Source organism: Oratosquilla oratoria, chromosome 35 (genome assembly GCF_046742065.1).
Source record: "Oratosquilla oratoria isolate Oo_2021 chromosome 35, ASM4674206v1, whole genome shotgun sequence".
In the NCBI taxonomy this organism is placed as follows: domain Eukaryota; kingdom Metazoa; phylum Arthropoda; class Malacostraca; order Stomatopoda; family Squillidae; genus Oratosquilla; species Oratosquilla oratoria.
This window is the reverse complement of record NC_134811.1, coordinates 29,039,263-29,064,242: the sequence shown is the minus strand read 5'-3', so window position 1 is coordinate 29,064,242 and position 24,980 is coordinate 29,039,263. Positions and strand designations below refer to the sequence as shown.

At 43.4% G+C, this 24,980-nt stretch overlaps 1 protein-coding gene across 4 annotated transcripts; it reads right to left on the bottom strand.

The window, feature by feature from the left end:
- Positions 1–1,703: 1,703 nt before the first annotated feature.
- Positions 1,704–22,572, bottom strand: Pmi (Transmembrane protein Pmi). 4 transcript variants are annotated; one of them, XM_076174155.1, is made up of 5 exons: positions 22,413–22,572; positions 18,443–18,660; positions 17,025–17,137; positions 2,932–2,985; positions 1,704–2,849 (listed from the first exon to the last, which is right to left on the bottom strand). In XM_076174155.1, the coding sequence occupies exons 1-5, from the start codon at positions 22,430–22,432 to the stop codon at positions 2,679–2,681; spliced, it is 576 nt and encodes a 191-aa protein (XP_076030270.1). In that variant the 5' UTR covers positions 22,433–22,572; the 3' UTR covers positions 1,704–2,678. The 4 variants fall into 4 exon arrangements, with proteins under 4 accessions (XP_076030270.1, XP_076030268.1, XP_076030272.1 ...); XM_076174153.1 differs by lacking the exon at positions 22,413–22,572 and adding an exon at positions 19,203–19,310; XM_076174157.1 differs by lacking the exon at positions 2,932–2,985 and having other exon boundaries at positions 22,413–22,568.
- Between the last annotated feature and the right edge of the window lie 2,408 nt (positions 22,573–24,980).

Genomic DNA, 24,980 nt, shown 5'->3' with positions numbered 1-24,980 from the left:
CCTCAGGCAGAAAAAGAAAAGATGGGGAGAAATCCCTTTCAGCTGCATCAAAATATCATTCATATATGACCATTCCCTACCCCACCATCCTGTCTCTTCCTTGCATCACAGTATCATCTATACACAGCCATTCTCCACTCACCCCTATCTCCTGCTTTCTCCCTTCCTTGCTCAAGACATTCCCCTCTTGCTCAACACCTTTTTTCACTCCATCGATCCATCTCATCCCTGGTTATTCCCTCAAGTTCACTCCATCCACACTTTTCACTGATCTTTCTTCATTCTTTCCATGTGTCCAAACCATTCCAATAGTCTTTCAACAGCCCTATTTGCAATCTCATTCTTACTCTATCCAACCTTGTAACCCCTACAATACTTCAGACATTTTATCACAAACACATTTAAAATTTTCATCTGCCTCTCTTGAATTCTATGTTTCTGCTCCATACAGTGCTGTCGGCACAATCACCACTTCATATAATCTCCTCTTTGCATTCATTCCTAAATGCCTAATTCTCATGACACTAGCTAATTCCCCAAGGCATTTACTTCTCTCAATCCACAGTCTATTTACACCTCCACTACCATTCCTACCACATGTGACCTCAAATATCTAAAACTATCCACTTCTCCATCCTCTCCTTGAAGACTTGCTTTCAACTTGCTGCCATCCTTTCCCCTTATACATCAAATCACCTTATTTTTACCCACATTTACCTTCAATTTTCTCCTATTGCATACCTACACAAACTCCTTTAATCCCTCTGACTCTGCCACACAGTGTTGTCAGCAAACAACAACTGGCTCACCTCCCACTTTTCTCCATTTTCTTTAACCATTTCCAGTCCCCTGCCTTGCCCATTACTCTTGCATTTACCTCCTATCCATGTACACATTGAACAGCCGTGGCGACATGATACATTCCTGTCACAGTCCCATCTTTAACATAACCACTTCAGTACAAGTCAAATTCTTGCACGCAGCATTGTCTGCCATATGTATGATGCATCACACTACTCACATTATAAAGTCACTGCTATATTACTTGTTCTCTTTTACTCTGGAAAAAAAAAAAATTATCAAACCCGTTCACAGAATCTGGGGCTAACTTGTGTACAGCTACAAAAACAATACATAGTCAAGACACCGATGCCAGCATCCTCATATACCCACTTGTGCCTCGTGACTCCTATGTAAACTTCATTGTACTGAAGTGGTTAAACCACTTGCTCTCTCCATTTCCAATTCTAACACAGGCTCTGCTACTCTCATAACTCTTAACAGCCCTTAACCTCTTCTATCTGATGATGCCTATGTAGGTGTCATGAGGTGCTAGTTGGTATACAAGGATGCTGGCTTTGGTGTCGATTAAATTTATTTTGTAGTTGTAGCGGAGTGAATCCTGAATTCTGCGAACTGGTTTGACCACATTTTCTGCATTTATTATTACCGAGTGAAAGAGAACAAGTGATACAGCAGTGACTTTATATTTCATAACACAAGTAGTATGATGTTTTGTACATTAGGAATTTAATGCTGTGTACAAGAATTTGACTCCTATTGAAGAGGTTAACAGCTTTCCCTCAATTCCATATACCTGCAAAACCTCCCACAGTACCTTTCTGTCTACCCTGTCATAAGCCTTTTCCAAATCCATAAAGGCCTTATCAGCGGGGAAGAAAGATGTACTAAAACTCATCATCGCTAAAAAATAAGTTTATTTACACTATGAGCTACATTTTTTGTGCCTATGTTTCTACACTCAATCATCAAGTATCACAAATAGTACTCGGTCACTGTGTCTTGTTCATTCAATGGTTTCTAGGACCTATTTGTAATATTTACATAACATACATATGGAATGCACAGCTACAACCATGTTCCTTAACAGACCATACTAGGTTGGAATACAAAAAACACAACAGTCCACATAACTGTTGTTGTACAAAATGTAGCTTTAATGTTGCTGTGGTTATGGTCATTGTAGGTCTTATATCTATAGGTAATTTCACTCAGATGTACTGCAAGTATGATAGTACACCTAAATTGAGAACTTGACGCAATGAATGTTGCAGATCAATAACAAGAACATGATTCTCTTTAATGTACAACACAAATTGTTACCCTTTGAACTAGGAATGCTGAGATTATTTTTTTTCAAACCAAAAATGGCATTGACTATTCATATTCTAAAACGGCACCATTAACCATTCAAATTTCATTCCATTTCTAAGGAAAATATCTCTCCAGACTTTATCAGAAGTCTAGCATTAACTTGGGGACGCTTCAATACTCTCCACTTCCATGATGATGGTGAACTGACCAGTTTCAAGGAAAAAGAAAAAAGAAAAAAATATATATATAAAATAATAATAATAAATAAATAAATAAACAATTGACAATCACGTCACATTGAGCCTGTCTACTACCAAGTGACTGAGAATGCACAAATCACACGAAGCACTTCCTTCTATAATACAAAATACTTTTTTTCTCCCCTGACCTCACACAATATATCACCGGCATATTTCTTTACACACACACAAGCTGGCCCTACTACTAACAATATAATAAATTTCTTTGAAGATCACTAGCCAATTCTGAGACATTGTAAACTTGTAATACTTGACAACTGTAATATATATATATTTATATACTGTATATGGGTTTATTTTTGTCTACTTGTATAAGTGGTACAATTTCCACATACAATATGAGAACGCAATCAGAGAGACAGAAGAATGCAGAATTTTCCGCTTGGAATCATTTCTTCTCACCAAAACAATTGGTGAGGCTGAGGTAAGGGATTGGAGGGGAAGGCGTGAGAGTCGCCCTGTGTCATTATCCACCTGGAATTCCAAAAGTAAATTAGACTAAACATGGACAAACTTTGTAGCTGGAAAAACTCCATAAACTTATAAGCTAACTCACTGGTTGTTGAGGGAGCCCAACATCAGTTCCTCTTGGTATGATGGAACGAAACCACTTCCTCATAATTAAGAGAAAAAACCAATGGTAAGCTTAGTAATAATAACACAAGGATTAGTAACAGACCCTGGGTCTTCCCATAGACCTCTCCATAAAGAAACACACTTTTATTTTCTGTATTGGATTAGTGTGGGGAGGTTTCTATATCATTGGGCAGCTGTAAGAGAACTTGATATGTCTGTGAGAAGATGGATATGTTAGCATGGAGTGAAACTAAACTGAAAGGGAAGGGTAAATTGGGGTTTGGGAGTGTTGCAGGTACAGTGTTAGAGAGGAGAGAGGATGAGGGAGTGACACTGTAGGTGAGTGATGAGATAGGTAAGGGTACAAGGGTACAGTGGAATGAAAAGAAGCTTCTTTTATGATAATATAGGTGAAGATGAAGTTGGGATGGGTAACAAGTTTTTGTGATAGAATGATTTTAGCCTTAACCCTTTGAATACAATGACACCTATGTAGGCATCATGAGGTGTGAGTATATGAGGATACCAGCATCGGCTTCCTGATTATATTTTGTAGTTGCAGCTGAGTGACCCTCTTGTTTTGTGAACAGGTTTAATCACTTTTTCGGTGGTTACATTCTTGGTAAAATAGAACAAGTATAACACCTGTAACTTTATATTTTATAATATACATATCACCGAATTTATGAAGCGGCCTTGCTGTGGATGTGCTGTGTCTTGTGACACTGCTTCTGACCCAGGGCAGTGGACAGGATGCAGGGATGACCCGTCATCCAGGAGGTGCCAAGATAAGAGGGAGGGTGGAGGGGAGTGGAATGTGTGGGAGTGGTTTCTATGCCTGTTTCTTTTAGGCTACCCCCCATGTAAGGGGAAAAAAAGCCTTTGGTATATGTATATAGGAAGAGTTAAGGATGTACATGTTCTAAGGGGAGAGAGTGGGGGAATATCAGATCATTTCCTGGTGGAAGGTAAATTGAGTGGAGAATAGGTGGAGAAAGAGGAAAAGGACAAGGTAGGGAGGTACTGCTTAAATGAAGAAAAAAAGGAGAATGAGTATAAGAAGAAGTTGAGAGAGGAGTGGGAGAGAGTAAAGGATAGAGTAGAACTAGGAGTGGAGGAGGAATGGGGATGGTTCAAGGAGGGAGTCATAAGGTGTGCAAAGATGGTGTGTGGAACAAGGAGGGCGGGAGGAAATAGAAAGAAGGGTAGTGAGTGTTGGGATGAGTAAGCAAAGAAGGGAGTAGAAGTGAAGAAGCAGGCATTCATAGATTGGCTACAAATTAGGACGAGGGAATCGTATGAGAGGTACAAAGTAAAGAGAAAGGAAGTTAAGCATAAGATAAAGGAAGCAAAGAGGAGAGCAGATGTGAAATGGGGAAAGAGTATGACAGAAAATTTTGAAAGTAATAAAAAGATGTTTTGGAAGGAAGTTAAAAGAGGAAGAGGAGGCAAATCAAGTAGAGAAGAAAAGGTAAAAGGTGCAGATGGAGAGATGATAATGGAAGAGAAGGCAGTGAGAGGAAGGTGGGCAGAGTATTTTAGGGAGTTGCTAAATGTGAAGGAGGATAGGGAGGGAAAGGTAGTTGCAGTGGGAAGCACTAAGAAAATGAGAGTGATGAGTGAGGAAAATGGAGGAGAAATAGGGAAGGATGAAGTGAAAGCAGCTGTTAAAATGATGAGAGCAGGTAAGGCACCTGGGTTGGATGGATGCCATGCAGAATGTCTGAAGAAAGGAGGTACAGTTATGGTGGACTGGCTGGTGAGGCTATTTAATGTTTATTTAAGAGAGGGTAGAGTGCCAGAAGACTGGAGGAGTGCCTGTATAGTTCTGCTTTACAAAGGAAAGGGGGACAAGTGTGAGTGTAGTAGTTACAGAGGGATTAGCTTGTTGAGTGTAGTTGGGAGGGTCTTGGTTGAGAGGATTAGGAGAGGAACAGAGGGAGTAATTGGTGAGGAACAGTGTGGTTTTAGGACAGGTAGGGGATGTGTAGATCAGATTTTTGTGGTAAGACAGGTATGTGAGAAAGCTATAGGAAAAGGTAAGGATGTTTTTTGGGCTTTTATGGATCTAGAAAAGGCTTATTACAGGGTACTGTGGGAGGTACTGCAGATATATGGGATAGGAGGAAAGCTGTTAAGAGCAGTCAAGAGTTTTTATGAGAGTAGTAGAGCTTGTGTTAGGATTAGAAATGGAGAGAGTGAATGGTTTGAGGTAAAGGTGGGACTTCGATAGGGGTGTGTTATGTCGCCCTGGCTGTTCAATCTTTACATGGATGGGGTGGTGCGAGAGGTGAATGCAAGGGTAGTGGGTCAGGGGTTGGAGATGATTAAAGAAAATGGAGAAAAGTGGGAGGTGAGCCAGTTGTTGTTTGCTGACGACACTGCGCTTGTAGCAGGATCATTGGGAGGGATTGAGGAAATTAGTGACAGAGTTTGAGGTGTGAGAAATAAGGAAGCTGAAGATAAATGTGGGCAAAAGTAAGGTGATGAGATGTACAAGGGGAGAGAGTGACAGTAGGCTGGAAGTGAGCATTAAGGGTGAGAAACTGGAGGAAGTGAATACTTGGGTGTGAATGTGACAGGAAAGGGAGGAGTGGGGGTGGAGGTAGAATGTAGATTGAGAGAAGCGAGTAAATGCCTTGGTGGATTAAAAAGTGTAATGAGAAATAGACATCTGGGTATGGATGCTATGAGGAGGTTATATGAAGGAGTGATTGTGCCAACAGCAATGTATGGGGCAGAAACATAGAACATGAGAGAGGAAGAGAGAAGGAGTTTGAATGTGTTTGAGATGAAATGTCTGAGAAGTATGATAGGGGTTACTAGGCTAGAGCGAGAAATGAGGAGGTGAGGAGGAAAACAGGGGTGGAAAAGGAGCTGGGAGATAGGGTTGATGAAAGAGTATTAGGATGGTTTGGACACATGGAAAGAATGACTGAAGAAAGATTAGTAAAATAAGTGTGGAAGGAGTGAATATGAGGGGGCGTCCTAGGATGAGATGGATGGATAGGGTGAAAGGGGCTTTACAAAAGAGAGGAATGTCTGTAGAGGAAGGACGGGAGAGGACAGAAGATGGGGTGAATGGAGAAGGGTTGTGTATAGATGAGGCTGTGATGCATGAGGGGGAGTGGGTGGGGGATGGGGGGTGAGGAAGTATGTTTGAGAAAAAATTTGACACAGCCCAAAGGGATTTCTCCCTGTCTTCTCCTTTCCTGCAGGAGGGGACAGAGAGGGGGGGGGTTGCCGAATTTATGAAGTGGCCTTGCTGTGGATGTGCTGTGTCTTGCGACACTGCTTCTGACCCAGGGCAGTGGACAGGATGCAGGGATGACCCGTCATCCAGGAGGTGCCAAGATAGGAGGGAGGGAGGAGGGTGGAGGGGAGTGGAATATATGGGAAATGAAATGGGTGGGAGTGATTTCTATGCCTTTTTCTTTTTGGCTACCCCCCGTGTAAGGAGGAAAAAGCCTTTGGCATATGTATGTACATATTGTGATGCATCATCATAAGTCAGGCAGCTAATGTGCACGTGAATATTTGATTTGTATTGCAGAAGTTAACCACAGATTTTCATCAAGTACAAGGTCAACCCTTCTCCAAGATCCCCTTAACTATTACTGACCCACATAATTCACTTGCCCCCACCACTGATCTGTCTTGTTTTGCTCCCCCCATTGACCTACTAGTACTTGTGGCATGTTTTGCTAGCCTCATACACTATGCTCCAGCAATGATCATCCTTATGTTTAACCCAGCAGAAAGATAACCCATAGATGATTGCCAGTCATGCACTGACTCCTCTTGATCCCTTCTGGCGTATCCTGTATTTTTTTCTACACCAATGGCTTTTTCCCCATCACAAGGGATGTTGCCAAAAATAAAGGCATAAAATCCACTCCCATCTATTCCATCCCCACATACTCCACTCCCATTCACCCCCTCCCTCCCTCTTGGCTCCTCCTGGATGACAGGTCATCCCTACATCTTGTCCACTGCCCTGGGTCAGTGGCAATGTAGCAAAACACAGCAAGGCTGCTTCATTTAATCGGTGACCTCCCTCTCTCTCCCCTCACGCAGAAAAAGATAGGACCTTTGGGCTGCATCAAAATATCATTTACATATACTCCTTCACCCCCCATCCTCCACCCACTTCCTTCCAAGCACAACAGCATCATCCATACACAACCATTCTCCGCTCACCCCTATCTTGTCTTTTCCCTTCCTTCCTCAACAGACATTTCCCTTTTTCCCAATGCCCCTTTTACCCCATCCATCCATCTCATCCTTGGTCGCCCCTTCATGTTCACTCCTTCCACACCTCTTTTATCAATCTGTCTTTACTCATTCTTTCCATGTGTCCAAACCATCCCAATACTCTTTCATCAACCTTATCTCCCAACTCCCTTTCCAACCCCACTCTCCTCACCTCCTCTTTTGTCACTCTATCCAGCCTAGTAAGCCCTACCATTCTTCTCGGCATTTCATCACAAACACTTATGTTCCATGTTTCTGCCTCCCACAGTTCTGTCGCCAGAATCATTCTTTCATACAATCTCCTCTTAGCATCCATTCTCAAATGTCTATTTCTCATTACAACTTTTAACCCCCAAGGCATTTACTTGCTTCTCTCAATCTACATTCTAACCTCCACCTCCATTCCTCCCTTTCCCACAACATTCACACCCAAGTATCTAAAGTTATCCACTTTCTCCAGTCTCTCTCCCTTTATACTCACTTCCAATTTGCTGCCACATTCTCCCCTTGTATATCTCATCACCTTACTTTTACCCACATTTATCTTCAACTTCTTTCTTTCACAGAAGTGCAGTGTCTTCAGCAAACAACAACTGGCTTATCTCCCATTTTTCTCCATTTTCTTTATCCATCACCAATCCCCGGCCCATTACCTTTGCATTTACCTATTGCACCACCCCATCCATGTAGTCAGTGACATCTCTCCTCTTTCCACTAGTTACCTTCAACCCTAAACTATCACTAATGTTCAGTGGAAATATATTGAATTTTGTACAATATCTTTTTTCAAATTATATGGTCTGTATGCACGAAACACCCCAACACTGCCAATATTCATGAGTGTCCCTACATTAGCTATCAAATCTCCACAAAGATTAAGTAGCCACATGTGGTACTGGTTTCATTTAAAATGACAAATCAGACAAGAAAGGATCAGTTCAACATTATCAAGCAAATTCAGACACAAGCTATGCATAATGAGCAGAAGGAATATGTGTGCAGAATGTGCAAACTACAGCACAACTATAGGACTTATGTTTCAAGATACTGGTAAAAATAAAGGTATGGATCGGTAACCCTGGCTTTAAATACATTAACAGTAAACATCATGAAATTATGGACACATGGCACATATAGATAAGACGGCAGCTGTGAGTGTCCCGAAAGGATCTGGGACGACGGATTGATTGTCTGACATCAGTAAAGGATACCCACTTTCTCTACCACCTCACACACCGATCACATAAGCAGAGAAGATCATCTACAGGTTCATTCATGTGGTATAATACGAGGAGGTATCCAAAAGTAACTGGAATAATTTTTTGTGGAACATGCCTGTGATAGTTCAGGCTTCTGCTGCTAGATGCTGCATGAGACAACTGTTAGGCATCAGTCTGCTCACTGGGGTCATCATGTTTTGCCATTGTTTTGAAGTATTTCCGCTATTTTGCCTATTTTTATGATGGATGAAAGGAAGAATCAATGTGCTGCCATGAAATTGTTTTTTGCTGGGAAATATGGCAGCTGGAACGGTTATCATTCTTCAAACAGCTAACAAAAATGCTGCCATATGCAAAACACAAGTTTACGAATGGTTTCCATGCTTTAGGAATGGTCAATTGTTGCTGGAAGACCAATCATGTTCAAGGCAACCATCAACCTCCTGAATGAATGAAAACACCATGAAAATTCATGAGCTGATCTTGGAGAACTGTCACCGAACAACTGATGAGCTTATTGATTTGACTGGTTTGTCCTGGAGCTCCTGCCCACAAATTTTGACTGAGGAATGGGGGATGAAAAGAGTTGCAGCAAAATTGGTGCCTTGCTCACAGATCATCAAAAGTAGTTATAAATGAATGTGTGCCAAGTACTGAAGAAGAGTTGGAAGTTGATCCAGACCTTTTTTCAAAGGTCATCACTGATGATGAAAGCTGGCGTTATGGCTATGACCCAGAAACAAAGCAGCAATCAAGTCATTGGAAGCATCCAACATCACCACACCCCAAAAAAGTGTGTCAAGTAAGGTCCAATGGCTAGGTGATGTTTTGTTTCTTCGATACAAGAGGAATGGTCAATAAAGAATTTGTTCCCCTGATCAAACTGTTAACCAGACTTTTTACTTGGTAGTTCTGAAGCATTTGTGAGATGCAGTGAGACAGACATGCCCTGACCTGTGGCAAAGTGGAGAGTGGTGGGTTCATCATGACACTACGCCAGCACACACTGCCTTGAATGTACAACAATTTCTCGCCAAAAAATGGCATGACCCTACTTACCCACCCTCCCTATTCACCTGATTTTGCTCCTTGTGATTTTCCCCTCCTCCCCTAATGAGAAAGTCCACAAAGGAAAAGGTTTTGCATACATACATACATACATATACCAAGGCTTTTTCCCCCTTACAAGGGAGGTAGCCAAAAAGAAAAAGGCATAAAATCATTCCCATCCATTCCATCCCTAAATACACTCCATTCCCCTCCACCCTCCCTCCCATCTTAGCACCTCCTGGATGACGGGTCATCCCTGCACCTTGTCCACTGCCCTGGGTCAGAGGCAGTGTTGCAAGTCACAGCACATCCACAGCAAGGCCGCTTCATTAAATCGGCGACCCCCCATGCATAAAAGGAGAAGATGGGGAGAAATCCCTTTGGGCTGCATCAAATTTTGCTCACACATACTCCCTCACCCCCATCCCCCCACCCATTCCATCTCATGCATCACAACATCATCCATATACAACTATTCTCCATTCACCCGTCTTCTGTCCACTCCCGTCCTTCCTCAACAGACATTCCCCTCTTCCCCAAAGCCCCTTAATTATGGAGGCATTAAATGGTACATCTCTGTAAGAATTCCAGAACTGTTTGGTACAGTGGAAAAGACATCTAGATCGGTGCATTGCTTCACATGGAGAATACTTTTAAGGTGATAAAAGTGTAGACATGTAAAAAATATCTGAATACAATTATAATATATATATATATATATATATATGTGGTAAAAGAGCATGAATGAATGTTGCAAAGTGTGCCTGGATGGTTGGTATGGTCGTGTGTGATGCGTGATGTCAGAGAGAAAGCATAGCAAGGGGTTGTAGTGAGGGTATGTGTGGGGGGGGACCCCAAGGGGGGGTCCCGGCGTCGCCCGCCATACCTCGCATAGCAGCAGAGTAAGCCTAGTACTGGTGTTGAACACACGTGTAAAATCCTCATATCCGTTAGTTTGAATAAAGTGAAGAAAGTGACACTCCTGCCTTTCCCTGACCCGGACAATTGTATGCGTGATCTTTTGTTCATCATTCATGACATAAATGGTCACACCTACGTGCAATAGAAAAAGGTGAGTTAATGTCCATGCGAGTCCGTAACAAATGGAGTCAGAAGCGGGATCATGTTGGAGTGATAAGTGACTTGATATCGAAGTGATAAGTGATTTGATATTGAAGTGATAAGTGACTCAAGTGATCATGGATGTCAACGGTGATGGTAAAGACAGAGAAATTGAAGGAAAGCAGGAGTCAAGTGTCATGGCGTCGAGTGAATGTGAGGATGACACGGTGTTGCACCGAGAGGCTACAGAACATGTATCTCCTCAGTCAGTGTTGCTCTTGGCACAATGCTCAGTGGCCGAAATGTTGAAACAGCAACAACAGGTCATGGCAGATATGCTTGCGATCCAAATGGATCAACAAAAACAGGTCATGACTGAAGTGAAAGAGGAACTGAGGGCTATTATGGGGGAGAACATGGGATTGTTAGAAACACGTGCTAACCAGTATACTGACGACGTGTACCACCGTGTGAAAGAGGAGGTTAAGGAGGAGGTGGTGGCAGTGAAAGAAGAGGTTAAGGAGGAGATGAAAGCAATAGAAGAGAGGTACCGTGAGCACATGCAGACGTGTCTTGACAGGGTATCGACACTGGAGGCAGTTTTGGTGAGACAGGAGAATGGGGAGATTGCAGCCAATCTCGATACCGTGACATGGGTGCAATTTTGCTGAGCGTCGCGTAGCAGTGAGCACAATCACCCCACCACCCTCACCTACTCGTAGCCTCTCGCCGCCACCGGCGTCTCTACAGCCGAGGGGCGATTGTTGCCGCATGAACCCAGGGGATGACCTCACAGGGTGACGTCTGGGGAGTCGTTCAGTTGAACTGCAACCCCGGGGGGCCTGTGGAGGTGGTGAGGTTACGTGGTACGAGAAAGAGAGGAAGGTGATTGAATATGACGGGAAGGTGTCTTGGGATGCGTACCAGGCACAGTACGATGTGGTTGCAGCTTGTCATAGTTGGTCACAGGAAGAGAAGGCCTTTCAGCTGGTGAGTGTGCTGAAAGGGCAGGCATTGGAAGTGCTGGAGCACTTAACCCCCGCGCAACTGCAATGTTACGACAGTGTAGCTGGGGCTCTCCGGCGTCACTTTGGCAGGAGGCGTCAACCGGAGGTGTTCCGGGCTCAACTAAAGACGAGGAGGCAAGGGAAGGACGAGGCCCTTCCCTTACTAGCACAGGACGTGGAAGTGCTAGTGAGGGGCGCTTACCCCATGGCCACGGAGGACACCGTGGATATGTTGGCCAAGGACTGCTTCGTGGACGCTCTTCACGATAGGCAGTTACAAATACACGTGAAGCAGTCTGCGCCCAAGAACACGAGAGAGGCTTTGGCAAGGGCAGCGGAGTTTGAAGCCTTTCTCATGAGCATCAGCCCTGCTGCTCCCCCTCCCAGCGACGCGTGGAAGCGTCGCCCGAGCCGTGCTTGGGCCAGGCGTACGCAGGCAAGTGGCAAGACATCTCAACCTGGTGGGAAGGTGAGCACCAAGCCTTTCAATGGATCGTGCTTCAACTGTGGTCAGGTAGGTCACAAAAAGCACGACTGCAAGATGAGGGCACGGTCGCTGGAGGACGGAATGCGACCGGTGTTCGAGCCCTGCTGCTGGAATTGTGGAATATGAGGACACAGTTCCCCTGAGTGCCGCCACCCCAAGTGTGTGACGCCGTCGGCGGGAAACTTGAAGCAGCTGGGGGCCGGGGCACCTTCCCAGCAGAGCACTCGGGCGCCCCAAGCCATCTAAGGTGTCGTCAGGTGGCGGCGTCCGACGCCATCAAGGTGGCAGGGAGTATCAATGGACGCCAAGTGGAGATGGTAGTGGATACGGGGGCAGAGAGGACCTTCGTATGAGAGGGAGTTCTACCAGAACGTGGTGTGAAGTGCATGGGTCAGCAACTGTGCAGTGTTACAGGAGACTGTGTACCGGTGAAGGGACCGGTGTGGGTGAATCTGGCTGTAGGCAGGGTGACTGAACGCCTGCCTGTGCTTGTGGCGGAGATGGAAGATGAATGCCTGTTGGGGTTGGATATCCTTAATTGCGTGGGGGCGTGTGTTGATCTCCAGGAGGGTAGGATGTCAGTAAGAGGCTATGAAGTGCCTTTGAATCCTAATGGAGAGCTCGCCACGAAGGATGAGGTAAGGGAACCCAGAGGGCAGAGATCTCAGGCCATCAAGTCACCCAGCCAAGGTAAAGCACGGAAAGGAAGAGTGGCCTGCACCTCTGCTACTACGACCTTGCACCGCACCGCATCCACCACTATCGCCACCGCTAACAGCAAGATGGAGTCACCGAAGGAGGAGAATAAACAAAAGAACCTACCAGAGGGCCTGCCTGAGTACTTGGAAGACTTGGCAGCGAGGAGTATCACGCAGCTGACAGCTGAGCAGGCGAGTAGAGTGAAGGCATTACTTGCACAGTACCGTGACGTGTTTAGCAGTGGAGACATGGACTTGGGTCGCACGTCATTGGTTCAGCACAGCATCTATACCAGAGATAGTCCTCCCATCAAGCAGGCGCCTCGTTGGGTCCCACCAGCAAAGAGAGAAGAAATGGAGAAGCTTGTCCGAGAGTTGGCAGCAACAGGAGTGATTGAGCGGTCAGACAGCCCGTGGTGCTCGCCGGTAGTCTTAGTGACAAAGAAGGACGGAAGCCGGAGATTCTGTGTAGATTACCAGGCACTGAACGCCGTCACTGTCCCTGATGCTTATCCTCTCCCCCGCATCGACGAGACGTTAGACGCTCTCAGTGGGGTCCAGTGGTTCTCCACGCTGGATTTGAAGTCAGGCTATCATCAAGTCGAGATGGCGCCTGAGGATAAAAAGAAGACAGCATTCTCGATTGGGCAAGGCCTGTGGCACTGGAACATGATGCCCTTTGGCCTCATGAATGCCCCTGGAGTCTGAGTGCCTCATGGAACGTGTACTCGACGGTATGCAATGGAAGGCGGCAGTCGTCTACCTAGACGATGTGCTGGCGTTTGGAAACAGCTTCGATGAGGAGCTGGCTAGGCTCACAGAAGTGTTCAGATGCATGAGGAAGGTTGGCCTGAAGCTGAATCCAAAGAAGTGCACTCTATTCAAGTCAGAAGTGCCGTTCTTGGGACATGTCGTCGGAAGGGAAGGTGTGAGGACGGACTCATTCAAGGTCACCACTGTGGAAGGATGGCCAGTCCCTCAGAGTGTCTTGGAGCTGCGCAGTTTCCTGGGTTTGTGCACGTACTACCGGAGGTTTGTGGCAGGGTTCGCCACTATCGCCGCCCCACTGCACCATCTGACAAGGAAGGGAGCATCTTTAGAGTGGAGCGAGGAGTGCCAGCAAGCTTTCGTGGCACTGAAGCGAGCATTGGTGGAAGCGCCAGTGCTTCCCTACCCCCAAATGGGGCTTGCCATACATTGTGGACACGGACGCGAGCCAAGAGGGTGTGGGAGCCGTGCTGTCACAGCTTCGTGATGGAAAGGAGTATGTCGTGAGTTACTACAGTGCTAAGTTTAATAAGGCGGAAAGGAACTACTGCGTCACACGGAAGGAGCTGGCAGCGGTGATGAAAGCACTCGCCCACTTCCATCACTATCTGTATGGCACGCGCTTCACCATTCGTATGGATCATGCCGCCCTGAGATGGTTGAAGACGATGAAGGAACCGGAAGGACAGCTGGCCAGGTGGATTGGAAAACTGGAGCAGTACAACTATGAGATCGAGCACCGACCTGGCCGGGTGCATAACAACGCCGACAGCCTAAGTCGCCGTCCCTGCCCACCCGAGTGTGTGCATTGCTCACGGCGGGAACCTGAGGTGGCTGTGCGGAAAGTAACCGTCGCTCACAGCACCACTGAGGCAGACGAGAAGTGGAAGAGGGACCAACGAGAGGGTTCTGACCTGTCTCTGGTGATTGGGTGGTTAGAGGCCAGCAGTGAAAGGCCTCCCAAAGAGACAGTATCACCTGAGACTCCTGCCACCAAGGGCCTTGTTGACCAGTGGGAGGCACCGAGTCTGCGAGGGGGAATCCTACACCGGCGTTGGACACACGCACGAACAGGAGAGGTAAGCTGGCTGGTAGTAGTGCCATGCTCTCGGCAACAGGAGCTGCTGAAAGAGATGCATGAGGGGAATACCAGCGGCCACCTGGGAGTGAAACGCACTCTCGAAAAGTTGAGGCAGCGAGTCTACTGGGTGGGCCTGCAACGAGACGTGCAGGAGCAGTGCAAGACTTGCCGTGTGTGCGCCGCAAAGAGAGGCCCCGCCCACAAGACTCGTGCTTCCCTGCAGTTATATCACACTGGGGCGCCGATGGAAAGCCTGGCTGTGGATATAGCCGGCCCTTTTCCGTGCACAGAGAGGGGAAACAAGTACTTGTGCATGGTAATGGACTTCACAAAGTGGCCGGAAGTCTGTGTTCTACCTAACCACGAGGCAGTGACTGTAGTTCAGTTCCTTGTGGAGGAGGTGTTCGTGCGCTATGGAGTCCTAGGGGAACTGCACTCAGACCAAGGACGAGAGTTTGAGTCGCAGGTCTTTAAGGAATGCTGCAGTCTGCTTGGCATCAATAAGACTCGTACTTCTTCCCTGAGGCCCCAGAGTGATGGTATGGTGGAGAGGTTTAACGCGACGATTGTCCAGCAGCTGGCCAAGTACTGTCAGGAGGACCAGCACAATTGGGACTTGTGAGTTCCGTACATGCTCATGGCCTATCGTTCAGCTGAGCATGAGGCCACGGGATTCACGCCAGGCAAGTTAATGTTTGGCAGGGAAATTTGTCTGCCAGTCGACCTCTCTACCGGTTGACCACCGGGAGCAGAACTTCCACGTACCTATAGTGATTACGTGATGACGATGCAGCGGCGCCTGGAGGAGGCTTCCCGCTTGGCGAGGCAGCATCTGCGAGTGTCAGCTCAGGCTATGTGGAGGCAGTACCAAGGTCGCGCCAGAAATGCAGAGCATCAGCCCGGCGATATGGTCTGGCTGCATAATCCACAGAGAAAGCCTGGCAAGTCACCGAAACTCCAATCTGACTGGGAAGGACCATATACCATATAAAATGATGGAAGTGATATCCGCAGTGAATTACCGACTAGAAATGCCTGGCAGAAAACAGGCGAGTAAAGTAGTGCATGTCAATCGGTTATGGAAACACCCAGGCAAGGGAGAATTTACCTGGGGTGAACGTGATGTAGGTTCGAGAGACAGTGACAGTGGTAGTAGTAGTTGTGATGATGGTGATCATAGTCCTGGTGTTGAACATGAATGTGAAAGTGATAGTGACACTGAAAGTGACGAAGGTGTAGCACATGAAGACTCGGAGCAAGAAAAAGAAAATGAAGTAGAGAGAGATCAGAGACCTGGTCGACTTCCCAGAAATAGGAAGCTACCAGCGTTGTTAACGGACTATGTGATTGACATTTGATGTTATTAACCCCTTCCATACGGTGCCGCACACGTAGGCGTCATGGACTTAGATCTCGGTGGCAGCAGCCAATGCCAGCCGTACGACGTGTCGTAATAATACTCGCATCATAAAATATAGTCACCGCTTATATCGATCGTTCTCTCTTCACCCGTGAATTTTGATAACCATAGAAAATGAGATTACAAAAGAATTAGAAAGAATGTCAATATGGAGGGGCGACTACAATAAATATAATCAAGACGCCGATATGGCAGCCTCGCGAATACACTCGCTCCCCATGACGCCTACGTGTGCGGCACCGTATGGAAGGGGTTAATGTGTTAGGGTATGCCATTTGATGTTATTTGTTATTTGGATATGTCATTTGATTTGATTAAAGTGTTCTTTGTTTATGCAATGTTTTCATAGTGAAGAAGTGATGTTTTATTTTTGATACAGAATCTTTTGTTTCAAGTTCTTTTGTAAGTTTGTAGGTGAAAGCTGACGGGGCGTCAAGCTTTGTAGAGGGGGATAATGTGGCGAAAGAGCATGAATGAACGTTGCATAGTGTGCCTGGATGGTTGGTATGGTCGTGTGTGATGCGTGATGTCAGAGAGAGAAAGCATAGCAAGGGGTTGTAGCGAGGGTATGCGTGGGGGGGACCCCAAGGGGGGGTACCGGCGTTGCCCGCCATACCTCGCATAGCAGCAGAGTAAGCCTAGTACTGGTGTTGAACACACGTGTAAAATCCTCATATTCGTTAGTTAGAATAAAGTGAAGAAAGTGACACTCCTGCCTTTCCCTGACCCGGACAATTGTATGCGTGATCTTATGTTCATCATTCATGACATAAATAGTCACACCTACGTGCAATAGAAAAAGGTGAGTTAATGTCCATGCGTCCGTAACATATATATATATTTTGGTATCCCCTCGTACATCAAAACTAGAATGACTACACTTTCTCACACAAATACTACATAAATATTTGTGTTGTTCTGACACCAATATTCTCTTCACAATTGATTTAAATTAGAACTACTAATATATTGTCATGCAAGGATACAGACTTAAGAAACAGTAACAGGGGGTATCAAATATCTTACCTGATATTTGCAACAGGGGTCAAACTGCCACGACACTGTATAAACGCCTGTGCAGAAGAGTGATAGGGTTCCTAATGGTACACACACATAAGGCGAATCTTGCCAAATTAGTCCTGAAAAGTAAACATACCAATGATTAAAAAAAAAAATCCACCAATGGTTTAGGAAATTTTCCTTATATCATTAGAAACAAATCAAGCATGGTCATTGCTTCCCATTACATATCTAAAAAGACTTGTTTCATTCTACTGCACATTCAAAATTCCTTTCCCTTAGAAATCTATTGGAGGACCTGAAGATTTCTTGACTACTGTGGAAGCGTGGGTTTCCAGTCTGTGAATCTTGATGAGGAGCCAAGAATGGAAAATTATACAAAGTATGGGAGATGGGCAGCAGCTCAGAAAGACCATTACTGAACTATTTCTGGACAAGTAAATCCATTACAAAGGCAAAGGGGGAGAAAGACTTGTGAAAGATGAGAAAAGAACCTGTTACCTGATAGAAATATCAGTAAGATTATGGGAAAAAACATTAAGGTGGGTACAAGGATAAAGAGATGAAAAAAAAAAAAATCACAAAAGCCCTAATGTGTCCAAGACTAATATACATCAGCTGTATCGTCCCCACAGATAAACCACACAATGAGAGACAAGCATTAGATCTGTTAACACTTGAAATATCATAGAGAAAGAGGTGACTTGAGTAGTGTTCAAGTCGCTAATGGGGATAAATTACACTGACAGAAGAGACCTCTTGATTAGGGATGGGAGGGCTTTAAGAAGTCATAAAAACTTGATAAAGACAATATGATATGATGATGACAAAAGATGTGAAGAAATAGTTTTCCATACAAATATATATAAATTTGGATTTGCTTAAAAGGCAATAAAGATCATGCTGGAACAATACACAAAATTAAATTTAAGGATGATAACTGGAAAATATGGAAATATAGCCCATACATTAATTTGAAGCTAGGTATGATAATTGGAGAGTAAGACAAACCCACATTACTCCTTTCCTGTATACAGTAAGTCCTTGTTATACGGTACATATGCATTCCTGAAAACCTTACCGCAAATTGAAATTACTGTATACCGAACCCATTATAACATGTAATAATAGGATATGGCAGACGTCTTCTCCCTGCTCTTTCCTCTTCAAAACATGAGTGGATACCGTATGTGAATTTTTCTTACCGTAAATAGAATCGAGGGTACTAATTACCAAATACCGTAACTGTGAATTTACCAGATAAAGAATTACTGTATAAAGAGGACTCACTGTATTACAATTAGGTAAACAAAACATACACACAAAACTTGTTCACCCCAACCAGCAGCTAAGCAGTAGTTATAAACTATATGAATAATAAGATTGCACAAACAACTATGATGCAGGCACTGTACTTCTCTTACCAGCAACAATAGATCCAAAGCCTGAGAGAACAGCTGTTTTGTGTAGGCAGTTTCCGACAGCAATCCAGCGTGCAGTTTCATCCCCTAGTGTCGTCGGTTCTATGACTATGGTGGCCACACCAGCTTCCAGGGCCCGTTCCAATTCCAACTCAAAGGTCTCATGGGCTGAATCGCTATCATATACTTCTCTGATGATAGCTAAGTCAGATCTTGACTCCCTGAAAAAACACATGTTTAGTTATTTGAAGATGAATACAGACACTGCGACACTGCCTCTGACCAAGGGCAGTGGACAAGATGCAGGGATGACCCATCATCCCAGAATAGTTTTTATGCCTTTTTCTTTTTGGCTACCTCCCTTGTAAGGGGGAAAAAGCCTTTGATATATGTATAAGTATGTATACAGACACAAACAAGCACAAAATAAGGGGAGTGTCAAGCTAGAGCAAGAGTAATTTGCAGCAGTCAGCTTACTTAAGCCTACTTAGGGGTGATATCTCTGTCTTGTACGAGGTATCTCACTGCACTTAAAAACAACAATATGAATTACGTTCCATAACTCCCCACCCAAACTAATTCTTCACTTTCTTAATAGTCACTTTTTTTCATCTTTTAATCTATCTACCAAAGCCTTCTTACCCTTTCTGTGGGAGGTATATATCTTTAAGTAAAACTTTATGATAATTGTGGCCTCAAGTTTCTGACTGTTAACCCACAGCCCCACAGTGGCTGGCAACAATCCCTGGGCCCTCCCACATACCTCTCTGGGAAGAAACATTGGATGGTTGTCTGCATTGTATTAGTGTGGAACCATTTCTACGTCATTCATTGAAATTAGTAGGAGGAGGGGAGCAGTCACAGGCTGTCAGTTCTGTGTGTGTAAAGGTGCAAGAAATACAGTTCAAGTTGACTGACTTTGGACCCAGTCCAGAGAAGCCCTTCATTGTTGAACATTTTGATGGAGGTGAGAGGGCTGACAGATTTTGAAAACAGGTAGCCCTGTTGTTCATCTAGCAGGACCACCACAAGCAAATTCCCACTATTTGTCCTAAATTGATAATTGATAAGCATAAAAATAAAAGTGGATGGGCAAGAAAATGGATAATCATTCAGTTATTGTCTGAGGGTTACCCTGACTAAAACCCTTCAGTCTAATGGCAGCCAGGAATGGTCCTTTAGCCTTCCCAAAGATTTAATCAGGGATGTCAAACAGTTGTCTGTCTTGTGCAAGTGTGGGGTTGTTTCTATGTCACCAGCTAGTTGAACGAGGGAAACAGTTGCCAGTATATAGTGAAAAATGATAGTGATCGATCTTGAGCACTGTCCACTGTACCAACACCTCCATGAGGAGTTGAAGGATTTGATGGGTTCTGGAGATGTTACACATCAGTCTTCCCTGTGCAACCACCTCATTGTTCCAACGGGTAACCATTACTGTATATAAAAGGTTCAACTTCAACATTATAGTTATGTAGTTCTAAATTTCCTTTAAAATGAAAATACAAAATCAGATCCAAAAGCTGTTCTCTTGTGCTGGTAGCAGACAGTGCCTGGGGAAGGTGATGAGGAAGGGGAGAGGCACAAGGGAGCAGAGAAAAGACCATGGGATTGTACACAACAGCAACTTTAGGTAACTCTATTCTGAACTTTCTAGTATATACCTGTGTTTATCTAATAATATTTGTGCTTCATAGAATTAACATGAGCAATTGATCAATCTACTACCCTAGTTCTCTTTTGGAGAAGATTCTTGGCCCCCAGGAAATGGGCCACATTCACTGGTTTAGTTCCTAAGAAACTCTGTGATGACATTTCATGGAGGTTTCTGTAAGGGATAAATGTAGGATAGTGTAGTACAAGGTATTCTGTATCTTCATGTGTTGGTTGCATCTGGGGCAAAAGATTGTTGCCAGGCTGATTCTGTGTCATTGCTATTTCAATACAGAGTGGTTAGTTTTTAGTAAAATGATTGTATACTAAAATAAAACTAACTAGAACACAGGTTGACCAGTGAAATCCTTACCAGTCTTGAAAACCATTCCTTTGATTAAATTATTTCTGACTGTCTGAAGCAAAGGGCACAAAAGGACAGACATACAAGAACTAGAGTGTCCAAAAAATGCAGGGCTTCAATTATTGGGATCGCTTGAAAAAACTAGGCCTATACTAACAACAAAGAAGATGAGAGAGATATTGGGTCATATATGTGTGAAAAATACTAAAGAAACGGGTACCTGACCCAATTATATTGTCTCTGCAAGAGATACATAATAGCAGAAACTGTCATATGTGAGAGAAGAAATCACTGCCTACATCTACCCCAGATAGAATCAGGACCTTTTGGCCTCCAGTTTCACTCACAATGGCCCCAGAATCTTCAACACATTACCAAAACATATCAGAGATCAAGAACTGTCCAGTAACCAAATTCAAATTACACCTAGACAAATTTCTGAAGACGCTGCCAGACGAGCCTCCTGTACCTGGGTATACAGCTCACCGCAGGGCAGCCTCAAACTCCATACCAGACTAGATTGACTTGCAAAAAGAAGACTCCCGGGCTGGAAGTAGTGGTGGACCACCACAGCTATGAGGAAGACCCTCTAAATTCTACTAAGTAAACTAAGTAAGTAAAGACTTCTGGACTGTCTTTATAAACAATCAAAGGCTCATTCTTCACAATTATGTGCAAAGTATTCCCAAAATGAATCTTTGTTAAGAAGAAATCTAATATATAGCTGATTTTGGGTACTGCCTACTGAACACAGAAACAAACAAACTTGAAATCTGAAATTCCTAAGTTGCTCTAATTGTAAACATTTGCATGAAATTCTTTCATAACCCAACATGGAGTCCCACCCACAATTGAATTAAGATAACTTGGCATGAAAAAGAAGAAAAGGTATAAGAAAACCTTGTGAGACTGACATGATAAACTAAATGAATATAATCTTATAAGATGTAACCAACATCCAATCTTCCTGGTTCAATTTAACCTATTAATAGCCATAATCTTACCTATGGTCTATGCCCAGACATCTACCTAGCCTTGTAGTTCAACTTGAGTATTGTTTGTAGCCCTTACAACTTGCTACCTAAAACTATGCCAAAAGCACAGGTTCCTCCTCCCCTTACCTAATCATAATTTTGAACATTAAGATGTTGATTCTCACTGTACTATTAGAGGTAAAAAAAATGAGGTTCTTTGGTTGGTTACAATGATTTTTTTTCTCTAGTCTATATCAGGCTATCATAATCATATGCATTTCTTTAGTTTTGTCCTGCATGTATCCATGTACCTGCCATTTCAATGGTTATTGCTGATTTCTGAATGAAATTATAGAAAATATGGACAAGACTAATTGAAGTACATTTGAAACACGTTTCTATAATCACAAAGATATATATAGAACAGCCTTTCTTATCTAATACTGCATACTCATCATTTCCTGCCTAAATTAGTCAGGGAATTTGGTTGGTAACTGTATCTAACTATATGCCTACAAACCAGTGATCTTCTGTTTTTACATCTGATTGAGAATTACGATTATGAATATACTATTTCCACTTTTTTATTAACTAAAGGTCAAGGGAATTAATCTGTAATCCGTTGCAGCAAGACTAATATAGAAGACAGTATAAATACATAAAGAAACCCTTCTATCCCCTCTTTGAAAATATAAACGTGCATTAGAAAGATTCAGTCATACATTTCGCAAAGATTTATGGTATGCTAATACCTTAAGTAGGCAAAATTAAAAAAAAATCCTTGACTTCAAAACCTTTTAACAGCTGAACTTCAAGACAAGTTGAGCTAACCACTTCGAGTGTGCGTATTACTACTTAAAATTCTAACCCATTTAGCTTTTGTAAGTAAGGTTATATAGTTAAACTATCTGTCCAATTATTCATTAACATTATACTATATCTGAAATAGCTGAAAAACGTGTACTATCATCGTAATTCTTACCTTTCTTCCTCGTCTGACATAATTGTTGATCACACTGATCAGCTGTTACGACAGGCAAGTCCAAACAGAAGACAATCGCCAACAGTACGTAAACCAAATACCGTATCAGCTATACCTGTCTTGGTTCTCACTTTCTATTATTCGAAACCTAATTCAACATCCTTTTTAAAATCTGAAATTGAAAATTGATCGATTCCTCTCAGATCTTAGATGAACATTACCTAAAAATGTCTGACACACATGTTTATGTTGATGCCCGTGTGCATGAATGGAAACGAACGTGCGTGGGTGCTACTAAACAACAGGCGTTTAAATCATGATAAAAACAGAATAAGACAAAGACATAGTGAAACGTGAGTTCACGGCGATTTTCGTTTGGTTTTCATATATTTTGACATGTAATCCAGAGTGCAAAAGCATGAACGGCATACACGCAAAATAAACTGCGACGGAATCAGCTATGTTTACATTGTCGCACGTGCGCTCCTACATGTATACAGTAAACATGGGCATGTTATATCCGTACAAAAATCTAGCTATCACTCCAATAATTGCAGCGCATTCGACCTCACCTTCCTACAGTCATCCTACTCAAACAACGCTGCGGTAGTCGAGGAGGAGAGGGCTTTGGGTACTTTTGACGGAGGGAAACCAACCATATCCTTGATTCAGCACGTTTGGGAACTATAATAACTGATCACGGCCCTAGAAAATTAATACTAAATGGCTTGCGTATCTGAAAAATATACATATTATGACAATCTATAATTAATGATTATTTCTATGTTACATAAGCACTCGGTAACACAATTTAGAATAGACAATCTTCCGTTTCTTAACGAATGAGCGATATAAGTCTCATCATGTGTTGGCAGGTTAGTTTTACTCCACGTACGAAAAGGAAATGAGACATAAGACCCTCAGAACACACAACATTCATATCTGGGCGCAGGGTTATTGATTATTCTCGTGTTACATAACCACCTGTTCCTGGGACCTCAAAATAGGGGGAGCAAATGACTGTTTACATGTATGAGAGGAAAACCTGTCTACACCCAGTGTTGCCGTGTACAAGTGTAAACAAAGAAATGTGTTCGGGCAACATTGGTACTATGAGACTTTATGGTTTTGGTATATATGGAGGGGTTTCACCCACGTGACTTGTCGTTAGTCCGCCATATTGGACGGGTAACTTTCTCCACAGCTTAAGTATAACAATAACAAGTGTTTCATCGTGACTAGACTAGTGAGAGGGGTAACAGGATGTAGTAAATCCATGTTGTTAGGTGCAGAAAAAAGTGCCATGCCCAGGCATATACTGACAAGGTATGGGAGATGGTTCACGAAGGCATTTTGTTCTGCACACAAGCCATCCCCACTTTAGTTAGTGAGAGAGAGAGAGAGAGAGAGGAGAGAGAGAGAGAGAGAGAGAGAGGCGCGCACTAGTGCGAAACTGGCGTTTCAGGTACCGCAGAAAGGAATGCCCAAGTCAAACGGTCAGGTCTAGATTCCATACTCGCTAGTAGATGACGTCACGTTTTTGTGTTGCTATCTCTAAGAATATAAGGTCTAACCACTTCCGACCGAATTTCGAGGGAGTTGGCGCAGCGGGCCCGTGAACGTCACCTGGCTGTTCAAAGTGGGGTTGGCGGGTCCTATAGCTGTCAGTTGAAGCTGGTGCGTCGTTTGGAAAAGACGTTCCCTTCGCTCGCACCGCTCCACGCAATTAGTTATATTCTGACAAATATTATATAAAATATATATATAAATATATATAGAATATTATAGTTCCTGTCTATATATATGATATGTAAAATATTATAGTTCCTGTCTTCCTTGGCGTTCCACAGTTTTCTTCAGTGTTTCACAAAGAGAAAATGGACTCAGCCTAATGACGTCAGAAGCTGCGCAGAAGAATTCAAACGGTCTGACCTGTATATTTAGACCTTGGTTATCACTTCGGGCAATGTCGGGTATTTTCGGAAGTTTCCGAAGTCCGATGTGACGGAAGACATTCAGAGGCCCAAATTAAACGCAATATTAGACTTCAAGCTTCTTTTATGGAAGAAAATTAAAATATCAAAACTTTATAAAAAAAAAAAATTCACGTGGAATGATGAATTATATAATATATAAATATATTACTATTACTGGGTGGACGTTTTTTACATTAAAAAAGTTTGAACTGCTAGGAAAAGACAAGAGACTTGAATTTTTTATATAAAAATGGTCTTATTTTTATTTACAGCAGAACAATATTAAAATACATGTATGTGGAAAATAAATTATTCTTATTTACAGCAGCACAATTAAAATACATGTAGGCCACATGTAGGTGGAAAATCTCTACTGGTAAAAACACTTTATTTTTATTTGCAGCACAATTCTCAATCATTCCTACATTGAGGGCAAGTGTAAGTGTCATCTGTGCACATTTCCCTGACATCATGCACAGACAGATTTACACAGTTGTTATGATACCATTGTTTACAAGAGCTGCATCCCGTGACGTCATCTACTAGCGAGTATGGAATCTAAACCTGACCCAAGTCAAACGTTTGCATTCGT